This window comes from Lipotes vexillifer, unplaced genomic scaffold (genome assembly GCF_000442215.2).
Source record: "Lipotes vexillifer unplaced genomic scaffold, Lipotes_vexillifer_v1.1 scaffold240, whole genome shotgun sequence".
In the NCBI taxonomy this organism is placed as follows: Eukaryota; Metazoa; Chordata; class Mammalia; order Artiodactyla; family Lipotidae; genus Lipotes; species Lipotes vexillifer.
In genome coordinates this window covers 6043734-6071405 of record NW_006797481.1, presented here as the reverse complement: position 1 = coordinate 6071405, position 27672 = coordinate 6043734, and the positions used below count along the sequence as shown (strand labels likewise).

The following is a 27672-nucleotide window of genomic DNA, read 5'->3' as shown; positions in this document are numbered from 1 at the left end:
TCTTTTATAATGACAGTTCTGTTATTGGTGCTCTTTGTTTTATTTTGTGGAGTTAAATTACTATCTGGTGTCACATGCTTTCTTATTGAAGGGCTTCCTTTAGTATTTCTTGTAAGGCATATCTGCTGACACTGAATTCTCTCAATTTTTGTTTATCTGTGAATGTTTCACTTTAATTTTTGAAGAGCAGTCTTGATGGATAAAAAATTTTTGGTTGACAGTTTTATTTTCAGGACTTTGAATATATTATCCCACTGGCTACTGACCCCCATTTTTCCTGATTAAAAGCCAGTTATTAATCTTATTGGGATCTTTTTGGGTGAGGAGTCATATTTTCTCTTGCTGCTTTCAAGAGTTTCTACTTGTTTTTGGCTTTTATCACTTTTATTATAACGTATTTATCGATCTCTTCATGTTTATTGTACCTAAATTTTGTTAAGCTTCTTGGTTGTGTAGATTAACATTTTTATCAAATTTGGGGATTTTTCAGGAATTATTTCTTCAAATAAATTTTATCTTTCTTTCTCTCTCTCCTATCTTTCCAACACTCCCATTACACATAGGTTGGTGCACTTAATGATGTCCTGCATTTAGCTGAGGCTCTTTTTATTTTTCTTCATTCGGTTGTCTCTCTGTACTTCAGCTTCCATGGTCTCTACTGATCTTTCTTTTGCTAATTTGCTAATTCTTCTGCCAGTTCAAATTTACTGTTGAATCTCTAGTGTATTTTTCATTTCAGTTTTTTTTAAATGCTTTAATTTTATTTCTGTTAGTATGTGTGGAATTTTATCCACCCCCCTGCCCCCGGCTTTTTTTTGGCTGCACTGTGCAGCGTGCGGGATCTTAGTTCCCCGACCAGGGATCGAATCCATGCACCCTGCAGTGGAAGTGCAGAGTCTTAACCACTGAACCGCCAGAGAGGTCCCTCATTTCAGTTATTTTACTGTTCTACTTTATAATTTCCATTCGTTCTTTTCTATAATTTCTGTGTTTTTATTGATACTCTCTTTTTGTTGAGACATTGCCATCATATGTAACTTTAGTTCTTTAAGCATAATTTTCTCATTTTTTCTGCCTTTAATTATTTTAAATATTTTTATTGTTTTCTAATTGTCCTTTTACTCCAGTTCTTGGGTTGTCAATTCTCATTTTTATTATCTCTCTTTTGCCTGACTCTTCTTCATGATGCTTTGTGATTTTTCATTTTGAGGTTTAATTCAGTAAGTGTTGTTGTTGTTGTTTTCATTGTCTTTTATTTCTGTATCAAAGGCTTGCAAACGAAGGTGTGATGGCCAAACCAGGTTGACTGCCTATTTTTGTAAATAAAGTTTTATTGGATTATAGCTATTATCAATTGTTTGTGTATTGTGTATGGTTACTTTTGTACTGCAGTGGCAGCAGTGGTAGTTGTGAAGAGATTTTATGGTCTGCAAAGCCTAAAATACTTACTATCTTGCAGTTTACAGAATCAAGTTTTTCCAGTTTCTGTTCTGTGTGACCTGAGTTGAAGAAGTATTTCAAGGGTCCATTTATGTCTACTTTTGCATATGAGGCTTTTCTTGTTTACAGAACAGGTTTTAACACCATTGTTTGATGTTGGGGTTTCTCTACTGTATGGAAAGTGTGAATTTCAACCCAACCCATATGATCAGTATAGGCTTTAAGTTCTCACAAATGACTTTTGTCTTTCATACATTCTTAGCCATGTTAAGGTTCCTTTCTGCTTCTTTGGGCTTGTGATGTATTTTAGTACATTTTTCACAGATAGGGCCTACAATTGAAGGCTTTAAGCATTTTAAATATGGTTCAATTTAGCTCTCTAATTTGAGTATGCCAGAGATTATATCTCCTGGCCCTGCTGGGTTTTGAAACCCATACCTACTAGCTGTTGTTAGTCTATCCCCATGTATAGTAAAGTTCTGTCACTAGCTCACACTTCTCTTTCACATTCTTGTTTTGAATCCCTGTTTTATTTTTAGCAATGATAATTCCCTTTTCTTCTAAAGGGCTATGTTTTGAAAAAAAGTTTTGGGTAAATTTTAGCCTTGATTTTCTGTGTATATATTTTTTTGAATTTTGTTGAGAATGCCAAACAGATACTTTTCAATGTTTTACATCTGTTTTAGAGAGCACATATTTTTCAAAACGATGTACTTTATTTGCATATCAAGTGCTGTGTTTTTCATTATGTTTTATTTTCATTTTTTTCTGTTTGTGTATACATAGATGAGAAGCCATCTGGGCTGGTTTTAAAATTTAAACAAAACATTGTGGATGACTTCTCTTTAGTTTCATTCATGTTCCAGAACCAGGTTGTTATTAGAACCTTTCAAGTTACAGTGTATCCTGGAAGAACTATTAGATACAAGCTTACATTACCTGTTGATCCAACCCCCTGATGGCAGTGGAAAATAAAACATCATCATAGGCTTTATAGTATATCCTTTTCCTATGTTTGATACAGCCATTATTACATCTGGGTTGTGCTTTCTATAACATGCCTTATCCTTTGCCATTGCTGCCATACTAGTTATAAGCTGCAACGATGAGTATCCTTTTTTGCTGGAAATTTTGCCAGCAGTTAGGTCTAAATTATACCAGCTTTCTGTATGGTATATTCATTACTTGGAACATTAGACTTTCCTGTATCTCATTCTAGCAGCTGATATGCTTCTTGGTTGCACCATAGGCCAGAACTGCCTTCAGAACTTGTCACTTTCAGGAAAGTTACAGTTGAGTGGCATGCCAGGAGTCCTCTTTTAATTCCCAGAGGTATCGTAGGTTACTACTTTCTAGTTTTACTTAGGTAGTTGTCATCATACCCCAATTCTTGTTGTTGCTGGCAAGTTTTTTTTATTATTACACTGGTAATCTATGAGGAGGATATTAGATGAGATTGGTAAATTTAGTCATTTTATTCAGGAGTTGAGATATTTGTTTTTCTGATGAAAAAATGTAGCCAGGGTTTCATAAAAATGCTTATAGTAACCCATCTCTTATTTTGACTTTTTCAGATAATGCTTTACATGTAGTGAGCACTCAATAAATTTTGTTTTTACCTGAGTGAATTAATTAATTAGTGGTTTTACATAAAATTTTCGATGAAAAAATAACTTAAAATTTTAGGCACAATGTTAAAAAATTAAAGTTCTTGTCATTATTTTTCCTTTTTATAAAAGTAATATGAATTTATTGTAGAAAACTGATGATGCGTAAAAATCTTACTAAACTAAGATAACCATCATTAACTTTTCCATGGGCATATTAATACATTTAAAAACAAAATTGTGTTCATTCTAAGTATATAGTTTGAATCCTTATTTCACTCAATTTATTATGAATATTTTTCTTGTTATTAAATTTTCTCCTAGCTGTTTCATAATGTAATATAAAATTTGAAAACTATATTGTAATTTTCTCAGTTTCATAAAGAGGAAGATTACTCAACATTTTTCCATGATGACTGCATGTCATTTCTATATTATGTTGCAATAGTTATGCCTCTGAAAATTTCTGTAAGATATAGGTATTTGTTTGTTTTTTTTTCTTTACTCTTTGATGTTAACTCATGTTGATGACCTTATGCTAGTCTCTTGGGATTTCCGTCTTAGTTTCAAATTTTCTACGTACAATAGGTATGAGATTTAATGTCTGGTCTTTGATTCATACATCCAGATTGTGCATTTGTTTCTGCCGTTCTTTAAATGTGTGACTTTGGGTAGTTGCTTAATCCAGGCCTCCTGATCTTAGAAAGAACCCTAAAAATAGTACCTTCCACACAAAATTGTTGTGAGGCTTAAATTATATAATTCATGTATGCCACTTGGTTCACTATCTAGCCATGGGGTAGTATTTACAATATTTTAAAAACTGATACAATATGTAAACTGACCAAGCAGAATATAGATGCCAGCCACAAACAACTGCAATCGACTAAACGTTAGCTTTCTTGACTTGAGCGAGAGAGAGCTCAATTAAATGCTATCTTAGTTGTAATAATGATGAAAATGATTTTGAAAGTGACAATGATTATGATGTTTCCACAAGATGTCACCAAACTAAGTCAGTATTATGCCCCCAATAGACACTAAGCATGAGCTTTTATATAGGAACTTTATCTTTCATCTGAAAATTTAAAATTCTATTGTAATATTAATGTGAAAACATATTAGACCTCATATTAAGAAGACATAAAAAAATCTTATGCTTTAAATCTGTTTCTGTTTAGTTCACATTCGAATAGAATTTTAATTAAGCCTTGAAGCTTTTCTTGCCCAAAGAAGATAAACATTTATACAAAGTAATTTAAAAGTGCTGTGTTTGCTAATTTTAAACTAATGTATTTTCTTGAAGTAAGGACTTATTACCACACAATTTTCTATATTTATTGATCCTTTTTTATTATATGTAAATATAATTAAGATGCATTTTAACATTCTTTGTCAAAGCTCTTTTATTTATTCCTGTTAATAGACATAATTGTCACATGAATCTTTAAGGAATATGTTAAAAGATATTTCCTCCTTAGATATAACTTTTATGTTTCACTTAAATTTCTAACCCCTACACTTTACAGACCATATGCAAAATTTCAATACAGAATTTATTGTATATAAGGTCCTATATTAGTATTTTGAGACACACATTAAAAAAAACTTGGGAAATGCCCGTTGGACTCTACTGCCATTCAGATTGGTAAAATAAATTCTTTGTCTTGATGGCAGTTATACTTGATACTGTTATGTAGATATTAAAAATTTTTTTTTTTTACTATTTTCCTTAGCTTGCCAGTGTAATGGACATAGCACTTGCATCAATAATAACGTGTGCGAACAGTGTAAAAATCTTACCACAGGAAAGCAGTGTCAAGACTGCATGCCAGGTTATTATGGAGATCCAACCAACGGAGGACAGTGTACAGGTAATTATTTTTTCTTTCACTTCAGTGTATTTTTACTACAGAAAAGAAAATTAAGAAAGATATGCCTCTTGTGGAAAATATATTTTATTAAAGAAGTTTTTTTCCATTAAGTCTCAATATTTTTGGAAGGTAATATATATTTATTAGGGACTATGAACTATAAAAGTTCTGTGATATACTTGCTTTAAGAAAATCTTACTTTTTCTTATTTCAAAATGAATACATGATTACTACAGGAAATTTAGCAAATGCAGATAAATTAAAAATTACCTATAATCTTACTATTCTAAAATAATCACTGCTGATAATTTGTTTTTTAATAATAGTAAGTTATCATTTTACATTTTACTTTAGGAATAAGAAATAAAGGTTTTGTGTATGCCTTACATCACGTAAGTTTTTTTGTTTTTTTGTTTTTTTTGGCAGGGTGATAATATAACATAAGGTTTAAGAGAATGAGTTTAGAATCAGTCCTTTGCTGAAATTCCAACTCTGCCACTGTTTAAATGTATGGCTTTAGTTAATTCACTTAGTGTCTCAGTGCTTCATTTTTCTCATATGTAGAAGGAAGATGATAACACTTCATTGGATTATTGTAAAGATCAAATGTGATCCTATGTAATAGAGTCACATATAATAGGAATTGAAGCACGTTAAAAGAGCATTATAAGAGCTAACTATTATCATATCATTTTTCGATCATGAAACTCTTCTTTTCTCTATTTTCTCCTCTGTCCTGCTGCTTCTTTCTCCTACTTTTTAAAAAAGAAAATTTGGTCTTTCTTTAAAAAATTTCCATAAAAAATTTTTTTTTTCAGTAATTCTTCTTCATTGCTAGATTAGTCCTTGTTCCTTAAATCTTTAATCTACTTTTTCTAAATGGAATAGCCTGTAGAGCACTCACAGAAAAGCCTCAGTTGTTGGCTGTGATAAGATGAGAAATCTTTATAGAGAGAGTTGGGCCTGGGCCTTTAGATAAAACTTTTTAACACTACCTGCATATTAAAGCCACCTGGAGAGCTTTTAAAAAATACGGATGTCTGGGTCAATCCCTAAAATAATTAAATCAGTCTCCTTGTTTATCGTAAGGTGATTCTTGGTTCTTTTCAAAGTCTTCCCAAATGATTCTGATATACACTCAGGGTTGAGAAACACAGAATGATGAGCTGTGCCTTAGAGTCAACAAAACTGCTCTGGTAATAGCAGGTTTGGTGCTGATTGAAATTGTGTGATATGGAAAGCTCTGCCCTGATTGAGGCCGTAATACACAAATTGACGCTTGCATTTTCTGTGTTCTAGGCACTGTACTCATAGCTTATATTCATTATCTCATTTCAGCTGTACAACAACTGTATGAGAGAAGTCACAATTATCTCCATTTTACATACAGACAAATACACAGTAAAATACCCAAATCATACTGCTAATAAGAGGAAGAAAGTGTCTGATTCTTAGGCCTAACTCTTAACTATTAATGCAGAAGTGGTGTTAATACAGACAGGGAGGATCCAGTAGCCCTTATTAGCCAGAAGCCACAGCTTAGTGCTGTGTTCATTGTATACAGAAGCAGCAGTAGAGATGTGTACAACGGAATCCACAAAGTGTAGACCTTACCTAGTGGAGTCATAGTATTTTGTTATTTTATGTTTATTAAGTAAAAAGGTAAGGATTTTGGAGCCATCCTGTTTTCCAAAAAGCTTTTTACTACTGAATTTTCTATAGCCAAGAATTTCATTGGACAAAAAGTGTATTTCAGATAGATTATTTATGTTATATATATATATATATATATATATATATATATAAATGTTTTGTTTCCAAAACTTTAAGAAAACAAAAACACGCCTGGGTTGTTCTTTTTCCACATTGCAATTTGTATGTGTTTGCAGCCTTTCATATATTTAATATACAATTGTTTTAATTTACTTTTATGAAAATGATTTCATTTACAGTCTCCAAATTATTTTAATGCCTATATAATAGTCCATGGGGGTTTTGTGAAGTAATTTACTTCATATACTTCTGTTATTTATATATTGCTTCCAACCATAACCCCATTTTTAGCATTTTTTAAATTTGAGGTCAAATTCACATAGCATAACAGTATCCATTTTAGGTTTACAATTCAGTGGCATTTACTACATTCAAAATATTGTGCAACCATCACCTCTGTCAAGTTCCAGAAAATTTCCTTCCCTCCAAAAGAAAATGCCATACTTATTAAGCAGTCATCCCAGTCCCTGGCAATCACTAATCTGCTCTTTCTTTATAAATTTACTTATTCTGGATATTTCATGTAAACTGGATCATAAAATATGTGACTTTGTGACTGGCTTCTTTTACTTTGCATAATGTTTTTAATGTTCTTGTTGTAGCATCTATCAGTATTTCACTCCTTTTTGTGGATGAATGTTATTCCTTTGTATGGATATATCACAATATTTTTACCCATTTATTCATTGATGGACATTGGGTTTTTTTCCACCTTTTGGCTATTGTGAATAGTGCTGCTATGAACATTACTGCACAAGTTGTTTTTGGATACAAGTTTTTAGTTCTTTTGTATATAAACTAGGAGAGGAATTGCTGGGTCATATAGCAATTTTATGTTTAACTTTTCGAGGAACTGCCAAATTGTTTTCCATGGTGGTTGCACGATTTTACATTCCCACCAGCAACGTGGAGGATTCCAATTTCTCTACATCCTTGCCAACAGTTGTTATTTTACATTTTCAGAAACTTTTAGCCATCCTAGTAGGTGTAAAACTATTTCTCATTGTAGTTTTGATTTGCATTTCCTTAATGACTAGTGATGAAGTTGTTGGCCATCGTATATTTTTTTTTGGAGAAATGTCTATTCCAGTTCTTGCCCATTTTAAAACAGTTTTAAAAATTGTGGTTGGGGCTTCCCTGGTGGCGCAGTGGTTGAGAGTCCGTCTGCCAATGCAGGGCACACGGGTTCGTGCCCCAGTCTGGGAAGACCCCACATGCCGCGGAGCGGCTGGGCCCGTGAGCCATGGCCGCTGAGCCTGTGCGTCCGCAGCCTGTGCTCCGCAATGGGAGAGGCCACAACAGTGAGAGGCCCGCGTACCACAAAAAAAAAAAAAAAAAAAAAAAATTGTGGTAAAATGTACATAATATAAAATTAGCCATTTTAACCATTTTTAAGTGTGTAGTTCAGTTTCATTAAGTACATTCACATTGTTGTGCAACCATGATTGCTATCCATCTCCAAAACTTTTTTCATCTTGCAAAGCTAAAACTGTATAACCATTAAATAATAACTCTTCATTCCCCAACACTGGCCCCTGGCAGCCACTATTTTACTCTTTGTCACTATGAATATGATTACTCTAGGCACCTCAAATAAGTGGAATTATCCAGTATTTGTCCTTAATGATTGTTTTTTTTCAGTTAGCATAATGTCTTCAAGGTTCTTTCATATAGTAGCATGTGTCCTTCCTTTTTATTGCTGAATAATATTCTGTTGTATGTATATACCGCATTTTTAAAATCCATGCATCCATTGATGGATGCTTGAGTTGCTTCCACCTTTTGACTATTGTAAATAATACTGCTATGAATATGGCTGTACAAATATTTGTTTGAGTCTTTTTGTCTTTTCATGTGCATATTGGCCACTTGTATATCTTCGAGTCCTTTGTTCATTTTTTTAATTGGGTTATTTGGGTTTGTTGTTGTTGTTGAATTCTAAGGGTTCTTCATATATTCTAGTTATGAGGTCCTTATCAGATAAATGATTTGCGAATATTCTCCCGTTCTGTAGGTTGTCTTTTCACTGTCTAGACAGTGTCCTTCAAAGCACCAAAGTTTTGAATTCTGATGAAGTCCAGTCTATCTCTTTTTTCTTTTGTTGCTTGTGCTTTTGGTGCATATCTAAGAATCCATTGCCAAATGTAATGTCATGAAGATTACCAGAGTATTATTTTAATTTTTTGCCAACATAGGCAAAAGGAACGTTTGAATAAGTATATTAGCTAAAAACTGTTTTAAATTAAAATAGTAAGTTTTATCATTCCACCAGGCATAGTGCTTTTAGAAATATGTTTCCCTTTGGGGATGATACTTCTCTGCTAGGTTTTAAGACCAATTCATTTATTTCATATTATTTTTGTTGCTGACATTATACATGTGGAAAGCTGAGGTACAATGCAATAGAAAACTAAAGAGAATGAAAGATAAACACCTTTCTTATTCACTGTTGCACATTCCCTGGTAGTTTATGAAGCTTTAAACAATTCCTTATAGTTTCCTCATTTCCTAAATTTGGCAAAATTGTATTTTTCTGTCTATGACTTTTCTACAGTGATGTGATATATGAAATTCATTTTTATTTCTTAGGGCCACATTAGCAATCTAACTAAATAAATAATATGTCACATCTTGTGAATTATATTTAATGTGCCAATGGCTAAAATCAATTTATAAAATATGAGAAGTAAAAGTTTTCTACTATTTTTTCATTTTTAGTTCACCTTATTGAGAAAAGTTCATTTTTTCATTAGTAGTTGCACGTATTAAAATTCAAAGTCCATGGTGATGTTAAGGGAAATAAGGAAATAGATTTATATTTGAATGGTAAGGCTTTAAATGTACTGCAGATATAGATATTCTTTTAAAAAGTCGGCCTACTAAAGCCATTTAACTATGTTGTCAATATATAAATGTACTTGTAGACTTCCTTTAGATTGTTTTTAAACTATGTTATATTTATAGCTATTCTTTTAGTACAATTATTGAAAGTGCTTTATTATTAAAATTATTTTATTTCTTATTAATGTTCAGGAAGATTCTCTGTTACAAACTTGCTCTGGCATTGGTTATCTATCTATCTATCTATCTATCTATCTGTCTATCTATCTGTCTTTGTAGCTATAAAAGAATATAACATTGTTAAGAGTTTGGGCTTTGGAATTATACTGATTGGGCCCATATTCTGGCAATGGCACTGTCACCTTGGATAATTATTTAACCTCTTACTGTTTCATTTTCCTCACCTGCAAAATGCAGCTAATTTAATTTACTGTGAGGCTTAAATAAACATATGAAATAATATGTATTTCCAGCAAATGTTAACTCCATAATGCAAATTATTATTGTTACTATTTATAACATCATTAGGCTTAAGTATGTTAATATATATGTGTGAATCAGACTTTTGGGACAGTATTATTTTTGCCATGTTATCTCCAATTTAACATAAATTTTAGTAAAAGAAAATAAATGAAAGTTTCATTGAATAGAGTAATAGCTCAATGTGCTACAACAGCTCAACACTCAATATACTGTACTACTTTGCGATGAAGGATTACCCTTGAATTCCATAATTACTGACTACTTACTATATGCAAAGTAGTGTGTTAGGACTTACTAAAATTTATATATGGTTGACTTGAACAGCACAGATTTGAACTGTGCAGGTCTACTTATACACGGACTTTTAAAATAGTAAATACTATAGTACCACACTATCCACGGTTTGTTGAATCTTGTGTATAGAAGATGCAGAACTGTGTATAGGAGGAACCTGGTATATGGAGGAACTGCATATATGGAGGGCCAACTATAAGTTATACAGGATTTTTCTGTTGCACAGAGGGTTGGTGTCCCTAACCCCCTCCCTGTTCAGGGGTCAACTGAACATTGTGTAGGTACTGTAATAGTGTTATGTAGAAGTTGAACAATAGAATTAGGGACAAAGAGATTAATTTTAATGGGAGGATCTGGGTAGGCCCTTGAGAGTTGAGGCAATTTGCATGCTTCAGTTTTCTGTAACTATTATTAGCTGCATGTTTTTCATTATAACTTGTTCTAAGTGTAAGAAACTAAGCTATAATGTTATTAATCTTAAAATATTTTAATAACATTATTAAATTACTCATAAAAAATGGACTATAAGAAAAAAGCTCCCCATATGAAGTATACAGACGTTTAAAAAATTTGCAGTCTTGTATGACTAATAGTTTTCTTCATTTAGGTCTTACCGTTTTTAGTTACTTTATTGTAAGATGTCTAATGGGTTTGTTTGGTGTTATGAATAAATTCTTTTCCTTTAACACTGCATTCATAACTGGTTTTAGTAAAATGTAATTTTGTATTTATTTATGACTTTTAGTTCATTTTATTATTCTTTTTCTAGGTTCTTAAATAGTATATAATTTTCTTTCTATATTTTTTACTTTTAATAGTGATAAAGAAACTCTTAGTTTCCAGGTTGAGGAAAAAAAGTTCTTTCAACATAGTAACAGTTTTGTTTTTACCTTTGTTTCTTATTAGCAAAACTTATGTTTTTCTTTTTGGCATATTATTAATATCTGTCCATAGCAGGCTTTTACAGAAATATTTAAAACTTTAATAAACACACTGGGCTATGACACAGATATGCTCTGAGACTTGAGGGTGGTAAAGAAGATAAGTGAACTCTTCTTTCTCTCTACTAGGATGGGAGATTTTTTTCATTTTAAACCCTTCTTACATATTGCAGATTGTTCAGAGAAGCTGAAAGTTTATAACCAGATGAACTCGAGCATTTCTGAAAATAAATGTAAGAAGTTTAATTCTCTCAAAATGGAAGCATTGACCTGAATAATCTAAAAATGCAGATAAATGAAAATCACTTGATATGGAAATCTTGTTTTTATTAATTACTTTGACACAACAAAGTTGAAAGTTTGTATTTTCTGAGTACACGTTATCATCCTGTGTGGCAGAGAAAAACCAATCTGAGATTTTAAATATTTCAAAGAATGGCCCTTAGATGAATAATTATATCATTACATGTAGCTATTTAGTATATGATATAGTCATGAAGTTATACTTTGATCTAAAATTCTCTTCAGAATGACATTTTTATGTAAATTTAAGAAAACAGGAGAGCCTTTTAAAATCATATAGAACTGCCTCTTTCAACTGCGTGATTAAACAAAGTCTTTATTGCATAGCTTCTGTAATATTTGTAGCTAGTTTCTCTTCTCTGTATACTAAGTTTTTGAAACTTTGTTTTCCTTGTAGAAGTGTTCCTCTATGTCAGATTGCTCAGTAACCCTGTTTTCTTTACCTACTCCATCTTTTCAAACTCTTTTCATCCTTTTTGTTCTCAAAAAGGAAATGTTAAGGATAAGAAGAACTGCGTTTATGAAAACTGTTTGGCCCTGACATTGTCAGCTATTTTAGAATGACCTTTGATTGTGGGTTATTAGAAAATGCAGTTTACTACTCTTTTCTCTTAGATTCCTTTTGCAAGAACTGTCTGTGGGTTGAGTCTCATGAAACTGCTAAAGATATTAGTCACTGAACTTTTAGGTGCTGGGGAACTTTGCCATGCATGGCTTACTTTGACACCTTTCTCAAGATCTCCTTTCCTACTTTTTATTTGCACAAAGTTCTACTTTCCACCTGTCCTAACTTAAAATAAATTTTTACTTGGACTTTGGCATTGGGTTAGTGGTTTTTAGGCTCCTAGACTCGATGTTATAGACTATCTCCATCTCTGATTTATCAGTTTTGACCATGAAGTGTGTCACTTGAATGTTTTCTTTTCATTAGTAAGTTCACTAGTATATCTCTTACAGAATTAAACAAAAAAGTATTCAATGGTTTTAGGTCTACAAGTACAATACTTACCTATTTGGGGCAAGATAGAAACCATTATTTTATCTAAGTGTTCAATATTTCTCTTTAATTTCACTTGACGTGATGCTTATCATCATGTATTGCTTTAGGTTTTATGTTACAAGGATCTGGCACTATTTTTTTTTTAATAATTAAGGTAAGAAAATTTAATTTAAAAATAAAAATGGCTCTTACCCTAATCTACAAAGGTTGAGGAATTACTATTAGCTTCAAATGACAGGCCTAGGATGAAAAAAAGTAAGGGGTGAATTTAAAGTGGGGCGTACTTCTTGTATTCTAAAACATATAAAACATTTATTTAGTATGTTACAGAAAATTAGAGGTTAACTAAGAAACTCTAAGCATGTACTTACCTTGTCCTGATATGTAAAATAAAGATTTTTTAAAACCAAAATCAAGCTAAATACCAATTTGCATACACACTTTTTCATATCTCAAAAACTGCTTAGTGATGGTGGGGAAGTTAATTATGTATTAGAAATGCCTAGAGCAGGTGTAATAAAGCACCAGCATAAATATTCTCTTAAATATTTCATAAACATATCAAAATCCTCCTTAACATATTATTTAAGAAGAAATGCCTTTTCTTCAAATGTTCATTTTTATATATTAAGACATAAATGCAAGTATTTGCATTTCTCTTAATCACATATAATTTTTTATACCTTTTATCTTGCTTTTTCTTTAAAGGCCTATTTACTGATTTTATAATAATCACAGTCTATACTTGTAGGCTTTAAAGCAAGTATATAAACATTTAATTGTATGTTTAGTGAATAGTGCAGCCTGCTTTATTAAGCAATTTTAACTTATTTTTTGACTTATTAAGCATTTCTGTACAGGCCACTATTATTCAAATCAATGTTTATAAACTGAATTCAGTAACTTTATTATTTAAAAAATGTTCTCACTTCACCCGCATTTTGTTAATGGTAATACAGTTCTTTTTGGGCTCAATTTCAATGGTACCTTTGATTCCTTCCTTTTCTTCAACACTTGTATTCTGTCCCAAGCTGATTCTGACTCTGCACTGTCTCTGACACCTATCTCCGCCTTTATATTCCATTACCTTTATTAGTTTAGGCCCCCGTGATTCCTCTTCTCTTCCACTACTGTTGGATATTACAGATTACCTAAAATGGAATAGGTTCTTACTAAGTATTTGTTGAATTAATGAATGATTACCCTCTATATATGCAATCTCTCCATTTGTAATCCACCCTTATATCTCCTTTATCAGGAGATAAAGACATAGTTTTCTTCCCCAAAACATTCAGTGATTTTTATGACTATTTCCAAAATCTTTCATTGCCTCCAAAGTGTCTGTGAAATAAATGAAAACCTCCTTGACAAGACGTTCAAGGCCTTTTATGCTCTGACCGAGAGTGATTTTTCTGGTTTCATATCCTACCATGTTTCTCATATTCTACCACACCTTTACTTCTCTTTTTCTCTGTGTCCACATTTAAGTTAAGTTATTAACATTTTCCTTGTCAGCCAAACTCCAAGCATTATATTAAAAACATATATAACTAATATTAATGGTATTTTATTCATACCAGGAACATTGCTAAGAGCTTTGCCTAAATTTTTTCATATTCTCCAAAGCATTTTGTCAAGTATATACTATTATGTCAATTTTATAGAGGAGTAAACCAAAGACATAGGCCTAAAGAGTCATGTTAAAGGTTAAGCCAGCAAGTGATGGAACCAGGATTGAAATATGAGCTACCAGACTCTTGTACTCCAAAGCAAGTATGTGCTTACATCTTTGAATCTCAGATATAATCAGTGGTCAGCTCTAATCCATTTTGAAGCCATAATATTGAACTGCCATTGTCTAGTTGTGTCTACCTTTACCTTAGCTTAGCCCACTGTAGCAGTTTTTAAATAGATCGGCCTCACTTTCTTTTAGTTGATCCTTTATTTTGTATGTAGGACATTCACAATATTGTATTCCTTTTCACCTCATATCAAACCACTCCTTCATATAAACCCAACTCTTTACCCATTTTTCCTATTTTTGCTTCCCTGGACACTACTGTGCCTCTGGACTCCATTACTCATTTTTCAAATCTCAACTCTGGAAATTTCAGCCTGAAAACTTGTAATGTCCCTCCTAACTTCAGGCAGTGTTGGTACCTCCATGGTGATAGCCATCAGTGTTTTTGTAAGTCACTGTTCACTTATCTTTCTAAGTAGGATGTGAATTTCTTGATGAGAAAAGTTTTGTCTTAGTTGGTTTTTTAAAAAAATCATTTTTACATTATCTTTGTGACGCTATTACATAGGTAGTAGTACTGTGCTTGGTATATAGTTAGCCCATTGCTATATTAATATTACTAAGAAAATGTAATATTTGTGTCATATGTTTTACTCATTTTCATATGATCTAAGAGAAAATGTAATTCAGACTTTCTAGCTAGGTGGGTTTCACGTTTCAACCAATATTTTTACTTTAGAGCAAGAGGTAAAAAGTAGCTTACTATTTTTCTCAGGTTGATTTTTCTTTCTTTTATTTTTCGGTAATAGAGGCAGAAGTGAAGCAATATTGGTCCCAAAGTCTATATTTTATTTTGTTCTAAATGAGGATTAGTTTTAATAATTACCAATGGTGTTTCATTCTGTACTCATAACTTATTGAGCAATAATCCAATATTTTGTACATAAATTTTTCATTAAATACTGTGAGAAGTTATATGAAGTTTAGATAAGGAAGAAAAATGAAATTTATATAATTCCTTTCAGTTTCTAGTTTTTCTAGAGAAGATGAATAGATTATTGGTGTCTGACTTCTCGAAGTTTACCATCTACATTTCACTTCACTCTTAATTTTGGGGTCATTTTAACAAAATGTGTTATCCTGTAAATGTTTTTAGCTAACTTCAAAATATCTATTTCAGTATACCATATAATTCGTATTTTAAATGATTTTAAGGTATATTTTGTTTATTTTTCTATCTGCCAGCAGCTAATTCTTTCAAGTTTAAAGTTGTATTGTGCTTATGTGAATCCCATTGTTGGTAACTGTAGGCATTTGGGTAATTATTCACATAGGATGATTGGTTTTTCTTGAAAAGATAAAGACTAATGTTTTCTTGAGAAATGGAATCATTATTTTACATATTGTTAACAACATCCCTTCTACTCAGAAGTATAGAAACTAAACCCTTAATAATATATGGGAAAAACAAAGAACTCTTCAAATAAAGTTGTTAACATAATGTTATTATTGACCTACAAGTAAAAGACATAAAAGTACATTTTATTATCTGTTTTTAAACATTTAGAAATGTTTAATCTTTTCAAAACTGAAAAAAGTTCTGTTAATTTTGGGGGGGGACATAATTTCACACAGAAAAGTTGTAAGGATATTCAATAAATTCCCTCAGATTTCTTCTTTCTCTCCCTGTCTCTCAATTAAACATTGCAGACTTGATATCCCTCTATTCCTTAAAGATTTTAGGGTTTATTTTTTAAAAGTTGGGAATTCTCTTCACTACATTATAATTATAGAAATTAGGCAATAAACATTGATGCATACTGTTATTAAACATAGACCTTACCAATTGTCCCAACATTGTTCTTTAGAGCAAAAGAAAATTCAAGATTACTAGTTGCATTGATTTGTGTGTCTCTTCAGACTTTAATCTGGAACATTTCTTGAGTCTTTTTTTTTATGTAATGACGTTGACATTTTTTAGGAATACAGGTATTCTCCGCTTTTCAGATGTTCTGCCAGATTTCTTCACTATAAAGTGAAGTCTGCCAGATGTCTGCCATAAAGTGGTGTCTGCCAGATTTCTTCACTATAAAGTCACTATTTTATCCTTTAATGAAAAAATATCTTGTAGGAGATACTATGAGACTATGTGAATATCATGTTACTTCTCAAACTTTTACTCACTAGTTTTGTGATTTTTACCAAACAGAGATTTTCTGATTCCCTCATTCTTTCTACAATAATTAGTTAGCTTTCTTCTACAATGAAAAGCTTTGTCTTCTCTAGTTTGTCTGTCTGTGAATCTTATCTATGTATTCATCTGTGCATCTACGTATTTATCTATATATCTGTGCATCTGTCTATGTTTCTATCTATCTATGTATCATTCTTTGAGCATTTCCTTATGTTTTGGCACTCATCTTGAACCTTTCCTGCCCTAACTGGAAGCTGGCATTTCTCAAGCATCCCTGGTTCCTTTACTGGGCTGTTTGCTACAGGGCCATCAGTGTTTATGAATCATCCTAGCAGACAGAACTGGAAAATAGGTGTATGTATACATAACAGACACCAATAAATTCTCATACATAAATATAAACACATCAGTGCCCATTTCTGTATCTACCTGTACTCTATAGTAAAATCCATGAGTTCACACTAATACCTCTCATTTCCTATCCCTTACTACAGGGTTCATTCTATCCTCCCTCCTTTCCAAATTTTTATTTTCCTTCTCTGACAGCAAATCATCTAACTTTAGTTATTGACAATAAATATATTTTTATTTATATCAATAAAAATATATTTATTTTTATATACTAAAGTTTCATTTGTATTCAGTTCTATTTGTAGATCTTCTATGCTACTCCACTGATCGGTTTGCCTATTGATGTGCCAGTATCACAGTGTTTTAATTTTAGAGGGCTTATAAATGTTTGTCTATTAAAACTAGTCCCCCACCCCCCTTTTAAAATTTTTTTACATCTTTATTGGAGTATAATTGCTTTACAGTGGTGTGTTAGTTTCTGCTTTATAACAAAGTGAATCAGTTATACATATACATATGTTACCATATCTCTTCCCTCTTGCGTCTCCCTCCCTCCCACCCTCCCTATCCCACCCCTCAACGTGGTCACAAAGCACCGAGTTGATCTCCCTGTGCTATGAGGCTGCTTCCAACTAGCTATCCTGTTTTACGTTTGATAGTGTATATATGTCCATGCCACTCTCTCACTTTGTCACAGCTTACCCTTCCTGCTCCCCATATCCTCAAGTCCATTCTCTAGTAGGTCTGTGTCTTTATTCCTGTCTTACCCCTAGGTTCTTCATGACACTTTTTTCCCTTAGATTCCATATATATGTGTTAGTAAATGGTATTTGTCTTTCTCTTTCTGACTTACTTCACTCTGTATGACAGATTCTAGGTCTATCCACCTCACTACAAATAACTCAATTTCATTTCTTTTTATGGCTGCATTGTATATATGTGCCACATCTTCTTTATCCATTCATCCGACGACGGGCACTTAGGTTGTTTCCATCTCCGGGCTATTGTAAATAGAGCTGCAATGAACATTTTGGTACATGACTCTTTCTGAATTCTGGTTTCCTCAGGGTATATACCTAGTAGTGGGATTGCTGGGTCATATGGTAGTTCTATTTGTAGTTTTTTAAGGAACCTCCATACTGTTCTCCATAGTGGCTGAACCAATTCACATTCCCACCAGCAGTGCAAGAGTGTTCCCTTTTCTCCACACCCTCTCCAGCATTTATTGTTTCTAGATTTTTTGATGATGGCCATTCTGACTGGTGTGAGATGATATCTCATTGTAGTTTTGATTTGCATTTCTCTAATGATTAATGATGTTGAGCATTCTTTCATGTGTTTGTTGGCAGTCTGTATATCTTCTTTGGAGAAATGTCTATTTAGGTCTTCTGCCCATTTTTGGATTGGGTTTTTTGTTTTTTTGTTATTGAGCTGCATGAGCTGCCTGTAAATTTTGGAGACTAATCCTTTGTCAGTTGCTTCATTTGCAAATATTTTCTTCCATTCTGAGGGTTATCTTTTGGTCTTGTTTATGGTTTCCTTTGCTGTGCAAAAGCTTTGAGGTTTCATTAGGTCCCATTTGTTTATTTTTATTTCCATTTCTCTAGGAGGACCCACCCCTTTTTTTTTTAGCTTTTCTTTTTTAGTGTTTTTCTGACTATTCCTGAATGCATATTTTCTATGTGATTATTATTATCAATTTATCAAGTTCTGTTAAAAAATGTTAGTATTTTTGTTGAGATTGGGTTAGATTTATAAACTAATTCAAATAGAACTGACATCTTTATGATATTGGGTTTTTTTTCCAAGAACAATGTGTGTCTTTCCATTTTTTCACAACTACTTTTATGCCTCCCATGGGTTTTGCATATTTTTTGTTAAAATTCATTCCTAAGTATTTTATCTTATTCATTACAATTATAAATAAGACTTTATATCCTTTACCTGGTTATTGTTAAAGGGCTATTGATTTCTGCATATTAATTTGTTAAATTTATTACCTTACTGAATTGCTTATTGTTTTAATTTGTTTTAACACTGATTCTCTAGGGTTTCCAGATACTATCATATCATTTACAAATAGAGATAGTTTCACTTTTTTTCTAGTCCTTACACATCAATTAACTTTTCATGTATAATTACATTGGTTAATATCTCTAATACAATTTTAAGAGTAATAGATCTATTGGGGAATCTTGCTTTATTCCTGATCTTAGTGGAAGAAAAGCTTCCAGTGTTTTCTTATTAAGCAAGATACTGGCTATTATATATATATGTGTATATATAGATATATATAAAAAGTATATATACACACACATATACATATGTTTGTGTGTGTGTGTGTGTGTGTGTGTGTATTTATGCTAAGAAAGTATCCTTGAATTACTATTTTATTGAATGTTTTATCAGGAATGGGCATTGACTTGTCAAAGACTTTTTAACATCTGTGCAGATAATCATATATATTTTTTTAGATTTGATAATATGGTGTATTAATGAATTTCTTAATAATGAATCAACCTTGCAATCTTAGTACTTCTATTTAATGGTGTATTTACTGAATACGTTATTATCATTGATGTTTTCAGGTTAGTTTCAGCTTTCAAACCATTAAAAAAGTACATTATATACTTGAAATTAAAAAGCATATATGGTCAAGAATGTTACATATTATCTATATGTGCCATCCACACATATATATTGTCTATCAAGAAGTTGAAAGAATCTCAGGATATAACTCTTTACTACTTACTAGATGTGTAAGTGAGGACTTTTTTTTTTCATTTCTTTGAGGCTATTCTATCAAATGAGTATAATACATATGGTGTAAAGATTGAATAGGTAATATGTGTGAAAGTACTTTGGAAATAGTGCAGTCATATATGGTTGCAAAATATTGTTATCATTAACCTACTTCATGTTTTATATTTTTAACATAATGAATACTCAGCGACTTTTTTCAGATGATTTGATTCATTGATTAATAACTATTCAAAACAACCTTTAAAAACAATCTCATTGAAAACATTGCAGATTTAAAAAGAGATGCAATAAAAATTCAATAAATTGGAATTTAAGAATTTGAACTTAAGACAAGTAGTAATTTTTGGTGGTAGAACTGAATGTGGGAAAAAATGCCTGGTATTTCATTGGTATTGAGGTTTGGTTTGTGAATAGATTCTAATAATATGTGTCATTCTTGCCTCATCTGTAGCCCAGGGTATTAATATTTTGCCCTACTCTTTTAGATGTATGAAAACTTCAGATTAAAGAAATAAGTAAAATTTAAAGGGTTTAAAAACTTTAATGGTAGTCATTAGGCATGTTCACGAAATTTATCTTGCTAGAGTTAGAAAATGAAATATGACTAAAGTTATTCTTTATCAAAGCTAAACACAATGTATTAAAAATACAATTCCAGAAGAGCTGGGTTGAAATTTATTTTGGTCAAATATTTTCAGTGCTTATGCTTAACCCTCTTCTATCAGAAAAGAAAAAACCAAAACCTTGTTTGTTTTAAATGAGATTTGTGTTTTGAACATTCAGTCAGAATGAAGCACTGACAAGTTATGTCTTTCCAGGCTTTGTGGTTATAGGTCAGGGGTTGGCAATTTTTTTTTCCCTAAAGGATCAGGTAGTAAATATTTTATTTTTTGTGATCCAGGTACAGGTATGGTTGCTGCTCTGCTGCTGCCTCCTCTTGTTCCTCCTCCTTTTCCTCCAGCTTCACCTCCTTCTTCTTCTCCACAGTCCTTTGAAAATGTTGAAACCGTTCTCAGCTTATGGGCCGTAAAAAATAGGAAGTGAGGACTTGCCCTCATGGATATAGTTTACTGACCCTTAAAACAGATGGTTAGAGTTTCTCCTCATTTTTCAGTATGTTAGACGGCTTTGAAATATAAAATATGAATCTTAATAGCCCTCTTGGCAATTTATGACTTTCCAACCTGTAACTTAAATCCTTAAAACAGTACCATTTACTTGGCAGTTCCAGTCCTTAAGTTCTAGATTCTTGTTCACCGTCATATTCTCCGACTAGTTCTAGAGCAGTGCCTTTCGCCCAACAGCGTTCAACAAATACTGGAACAAGGACTGAATAACTGAGTCTCACTGTGCTTTATTTATTGGAGAAAGAATCATTTCTTAATTTCTCACTTACTCTTTATTAGGCAAATATGGGTGCCCAATATCCTAAGTAAACAAAATAATCTCTGTAAGTCAAATGACATATTTTAAATTATGAGACTTGTCATCTTTCCATGAGAAAACAAAATCATACTCTCAGCAACAGATTAATACATGGCAATAGTTGTAATTTTTGAGTTTTTAGTGAGAAAAACCAGATTGCTAAGATACTATTGGTATCAACATTTCATATTTATTTATATCAAAGGGAAACAGCTATGTTCTGTTTTCCCTTTTCATAAACCACACATGATGGGTATTTGGGCTTAGAGCTATTAATAAAAATATAAGTTTGAAGAATTAATTTTAAGTCATGTGGCTATTTGAACATTTGTCTTTGCCAGAATTCTTACTATATTTGAAACCTAATGTAATATATCTACTAAATATCAAGTATAATTATGCTAGAAGTATATAAAGGAAATTAAGTGGACATGATCTCCTAACTCCCAGAAGCTGTTGTATATGTGTGTGACAAATAGCAATGACATAGCAATTAAAGGATCGAGGCACATAAACTGACTTCGAAACAAGTACTGCCAATGACTATTTTTTGATTTCCTTTTCTAAAGTATATTCTTTATATACAATTTATTTGAATAACTTTTATAGCATCTTTTTTTCTATCCTTATTGTTTAGTTTTAGTTATAAGTTGATATTGCAAATTTATATTATAGGGAAACAGAAATACCATGTGACCTCATAATGTTCCTGTAATGTATAACTAGGCTATAAAATCATCATCATATAAAATTTACCAAACAAAAGGCCACAGTATGATGATTTTATAGGTGCTTATTCAGCATAAAAAGATAACCTCAAACGCTGACAACAACAGAATGATTTCAGCACTGTCATGAAGTATAAATGTTAAACAATTGAATTTAAAATACATTTGTGCCATTTTAGCCTGAAATGTAGCACCAGAAGGGAATTCTCTCAAAATGAGTTTTCACTAAAAGGTATTTTAACACAATATTTCTTCTGTCTCAGAAATTATTAAAGCTACTATACACTGATAATTCTTTAAAGAAATGCTGCAAGTGTGACTATTATCTAGTTCTGCCATAAAGGGTAAATAAAAAGCTTACCCAAGTTTTAAAATATTAATGTGCATCATTTGTTTTTTAGTGAAGTTCTGAATACAAGATAGTATTAATGTGAAACGGCAAGTTAATATTAAAAGATACCATGGTATATTCATTCACTATTTATGAAGTTACATGTTATCAGCATATCTGAGTCCCTTTTTTGCTCATGATAATTTCCTTTATTCCTTGCACTTCTGCATCTTGTCATTCATTTCTAAAATTCTCACATGTTGTGTTTCCATGGTTAATTCTACAAACTTAAAGGAAGATTATACTGATCTATTTAAATAGTCTTTATGAAAGAAAACCCACACTTTTATGTAGAAGTCTCTTTTAGCAAAGAAAGCCTGGCTTCTTAATAATCTACCTAATACCAAAATTTATTTTTTATGTGTGTGTAGGGTTGTGTGTATTTACTTTATATTAATTATGTGTTTTTTCAAAGCAAATAATCATAAACAATTAATAAGAAGCTTAGTGTTCTAAAATATTTTATATTTTGATCAAAATCAGTGACTCATTATCTTATTTTTAAATGTGTATGAAAATCAGGAATGAAATCATTATTTCATTTTTATCAATAGAATGGTTTAACTAGCTGGTGGTGTGCAGGAACACAGTAGTTCGCATTAAAGGTTTTTGAAAGGGCTGATGACATGATCAGCCTTATCTCTGGAGAATATGTCTCAGGATTGGAGAATAAGTTGTAGCCATACGGAAGGCAGAAAGATCAGTTATGTAATGTATTGGTGTCAGTAAGAGAGCATGAGTGACAGGACTTGAATGATGTGTTATCATAGTGGAAAGGAGGAGGTCAGATACAAGAAAGATCCTGCATGTAGAAACTAAACCCGCCAGCTGATTGGATGTTGGGCACAATAAAGTGTGAGATTTGTGTCCTGAATAATTGGAACGCTGATCTTTAACAAAGGAATGCAAAGTAAGAAAATGAAATGAGTTCAGTATGAACCAAATTGACTATATGTAACTGTTATGCTATGGAATGTTTCAGGTAGTATTCTGGAATACTAAAACTGAGAATGATCTCAGAAAAGGATGATATTTGGGCAAATAAACAGATATGCTTTTTTATACAATATGTAAAATTATATTTTTTTATTGTTGGCAGTGGTAACAGTAGTGGAAGTAATAGTTGCATTTATTAAGTGCTTGATATGTGCTAGGAATTTAAAATACATTATCTCATTTAATTCTAAGTCCTGAGAGCTCCTTTTTCCTTTTGAAGACGAAGAAACTAAGACTAGTGAGGTTACATAAATTGCCCAAGGTCACATAGCTTGTGATTATAGATGTACATTTTGAAGCTAGATGTACATTTTGAAGCTGAGCTGTTTGACTCCAAAGATCTTATGCTCTTTGAAACTCATTTCATTAAGTAGATGTACCAAATTAGAAATGGAAAAAAGTCCATAGAAGGATGAGATAAATACTTGGATCCACACTAGACTTCAGGATACCCCAAAGACTTTGAAGAGTTTCACAAAATTTTTAAATAAGTGAATTTACTTCCCCTTAATTAAAAAATAACTTGTATGCTAACCCTAGTTTGGGGATGGCAAGAGGATAATCGATGGTTTACAGGTAAGATAATACAACCTTCCCTGAAATGTGATGCATATGTTTGTGATGGGGAATATTCAATATCATTTTGGTTTTGACTTACAGCTTGCACATGCAGTGGACATGCAAATATTTGTCATATGCACACAGGAAAATGCTTCTGCACAACTAAAGGAATAAAAGGTGATCAATGCCAATTGTAAGTAAATATTACTTTCTAGAACTTTCATGGGTTGAATTTATGCTGTAGAACTAATTGTTATAGGTTTTCCATTTTAAGTTTAGTGTTGTGTTAGTTAAGCAACCAGTATTGTTGTAAGCTATGTTTACTTGCATTTTATCAATTTTCATAAAAAATTAAGCCTTTAAAATGACAATTTTGTGGAGCCTTCAAAACAGAGCCCAAAGAATATTTGTCTTTTGTATCTCTCCGATAAAAAGAAACATTCTTATTTTTTCTGGAAAAATATCTTATATATCAAACCTCCATTGCTAGCTTTATAATTTCTCTCTATATCTTGTTAAATAACTGAAATCCAATGTTTCTATGCATTTCCTTCTTTTGAATCTTTTATTATTAATTCTGATCATTATAGTCTTTTAGGCCTTGCAAGTGGTTTCTTATACTTATCTTCTTTTTCTCTGTTATTTCATTAGACATGAACCCACTCTTGTTACTCTGCTTCCAGTAGTTTTATGAGTGGTTTTTTGTCTTTTTATAATTTAGTTGTTATTCTCACCTACCTCCAAAAGGAGTAGCTTTAAAAAGTAGTTGTTTCATGTTACTTAAATGTTTTTTCTTATTCATATTCTTCATATATTAAAATCATTTTTATAGTTTTGAGTTGTATATATGCACTTACATTTATATTAGGTATAATATGCTGTATGACATAAACCATAAATTCTGATTATAATAATTACTTAAAAAATTAATAAAAGATTCTCCAAAACTATATGTAAAAATTTATATCCAAAGAGATATGTTAGCCATGGAAAATGATCTTTTTGTTTGTTTTTATTTAGAACAATACATTATTTACAATAGAATTATCCTAAACATTTCAAGTTAGATGGTTATATCTTTGACTAGTCACTGAGGTATCATAGGTTTTCAAGAGAAGGTGAGCAGAACCAGTTTTTATTCCTTCTCCATAGTCTCTAAACTTAAAAATGAGGTCAAAGCATAAGATCTTAGGGAAATTCCTATTAAGGAAGGCTATTTTGTTCTCAGTACCAATGAGATTAAATCAGAGTCCTATGCTTTAAGTCAGAGAGATGCCTCCAGTATTTTGCAGTGCTACATACTGGTTGTCATAAGTAATGCCAACTTCTTGGGTGTGTGACATGTGCATTTACACAGGGCCTCATGCTTAGAAGGGCATCATGCCTGATTGAATGTTCTTCTGTTTCCATATTAAAATTCTTAATAAATTTTTAACGAGAGCCCTTCATTTTCATTTTGTACTGTTCCTTGCACCTCTCTTCCCCCAATGAATTGTGTAGTAGCTCTTGGTCTTAAGCAACAAATACTTTACTTTTGTTGTGAGATTCCATTATCATTATAAACACTGACAATTTAAATTTGTACTTTACTTTTGCACAAATGGTATAACCATCCATAATAATTATCTGTTATGTGATGCAGTACGTTAGAAACATATTTTTGTTTCCAGGTAAGAGAGACAGTATTTTAATTCACTGAACTCATGGGCTTCTAAGGTTATATATACAGAATTACAGGATTTGGCATATGTATGAAATATTAGAAAAATAAATCATATATTTCTGAATGGTGAAATTACATTTTGCCCTAGTTATTATAAACGGGAAATTTTTAATAAGCAGAGGAAAACTTGGAATACTAATTTGTAGAGGGTATTTTGTGGACAGTTTTTGTAGATAGAATTACATTCATTACTTTTTTGTCTTACTTATTTATTTATATAAGATTTATATTATATAATATATATATAATATATTATTTGTATACAAATATAAAATATATTTATAAAATAGAAATATATGTATATTATTTACATATTTATATTAAATATATATTTATATTTGTATAAATATTTGTTTAATTTAATTTATTTATTTGAGTGTAGAGCAGTGATGACAATAGGGTCCTCATACTTAAAGCAATAATTTCCTGCAGTGTGCTTATACTGGAAAAAATGCTCTCTTTAAGAAGCAAAGCCAGTCACTCAAGTCAGTAAACAATTATTAAATGAGTGGTTGCTACTCTTAATGAAGATGAATAACACATGGTTTTTACTTAAAGCTTCTTTCAGGCTAGCAGTGGAGACACTAGCCAAAATATACTATTTTAATTTATTATTGATACATTAGTGATTTGAGATGCTTATGAATGAACTCTTTCCTCTTCCCAGGATAATTTCTGTTTGGCTTTAAGTATGTAGTCAGACATCACATCTCATTTGTGTATTTTTCATAACCTCTCCAAATTGAAATTGGTTCTCTTCCTATTTACTAATTTTTTCCTTGTATTATCTATGTACTTGCCTGTATCCTTTATTAAGTGAACCTCTTTAGGGACCATTGCATCAGTACTACAATGTAAGTGTTCAATAAATTTATTTAATGGAATAGAATGAAGAAAGTAGTGAAGGAGTACTGAAAGGGAATGATTGATTTATCATGGAAGAATAAGGAAAGTTTGAGCAAAGCATATTTGAGATGGAACTTGAAAGAAGAGTTAAAATTTTCTGGGTATAGAATGTAGTAAACAGAAAGGGAAACCACATCAGTAAAGCAAACAAGTAAAAATGAACGATAGCATTTCCAGTTTTTGCTCAAGATGTAGAGAGCTGGAAAAAGCATTGTTCCCACCTTTACAATGAAAGAAAGAAAAGCTGGGCGAACTGCAAATTCATGCGTTTTCTTGAAAGTGTTGGAGAACTGAGATTACAGGGTAACCAAATGACCGAAACTCTAAAGAGAAACAAGAGCTTTCAGGGAGAGATGAGACAGGAACACTGGCTAACCTGGAGTGAAGACAGCGGGAAGCTTAAAAGCAGAGTCCAGCTGAGGTGGCTGATAAATTGGTGCTCAAGTGCTCATTGTCAATAGTGTGAAGGTCCTGGGGCCGAGGAATTGGTAGGTCGACACACTTTTTAGAGTTTTTTTTCATGAACCGCACCAGTTGCTCATGGAAAAAATTGGAGATAATTTCTTGTGGTGTATGCTGGGGGAAGGGAATAGCAGACACAGTGGGCAGGGCTTCAGTATGGGGTCAAAATATTCATTTAAAGGAACACCAAATTATTAATCTTGCCAAGGTAAAGTTCTCATTCTGGCCCTGGCCTAAACACAGTTGGAACTCAAAAATGGTAAGTTAAAAATTAATTTAATGGAAAAGTAAACTATAATATAAATATAAATATGAAATGAGTGAAGTGGTATTCTCTAGGAAAATTGTTTACTTTTGAGGAGCAACATGCAGACTTTAAAGAAAACACACATATTATTTTTGTAAAATTTCTCAATTTACAATGTGAAGGTGACCCATATTTGCATTATGTAAAATATAATGTCTGTCATTTTCAATGTATGTGTAATGAAGGTCAGTAGTATTAAATTGTTTTTCCTTCAGCCTTCTAACAACCCTACTGACAGAAACTAATGTTCCTCAGTGGGAAATAAAGGGGAAATCAGATAAAAATAGGTGAAAGAAGTTTTGATAAAATGTTGTGGCAGATACTTACGATACATCTTGCCAACTCTCATGGCTTTTAGGGTTTCATCAAGGCTGCAGTGGACAGTTTCCTGTACTTTCCAATATTCCACATAAAGAATGAGAATCGAGCTTCCCTGGTGGTACAGTGGTTGAGAGTCCGCCTGCCAATGCAGGGGATACGGGTTCGTGCCCCGGTCCGGGAAGATCCCACATGCCGTGGAGCGGCTGGGCCCGTGAGCCATGGCCGCTGAGCCTGTGCGTCTGGAGCC

The 27672-nt window shown here is 32.0% G+C and overlaps 1 protein-coding gene across 1 annotated transcript in view; it reads left to right on the top strand.

Moving 5' to 3' along the window:
- The window catches only part of ATRNL1 (attractin like 1), a 713182-nt gene that overhangs the window by 178438 nt on the left and 507072 nt on the right, over positions 1-27672 (top strand). Inside the window, exons 19-20 of the mRNA XM_007469606.1 lie at positions 4784-4921; positions 23806-23899. Coding sequence (XP_007469668.1) covers positions 4784-4921; positions 23806-23899 — 232 coding nt within the window. The remainder of the gene's footprint in view (positions 1-4783; positions 4922-23805; positions 23900-27672) is intronic.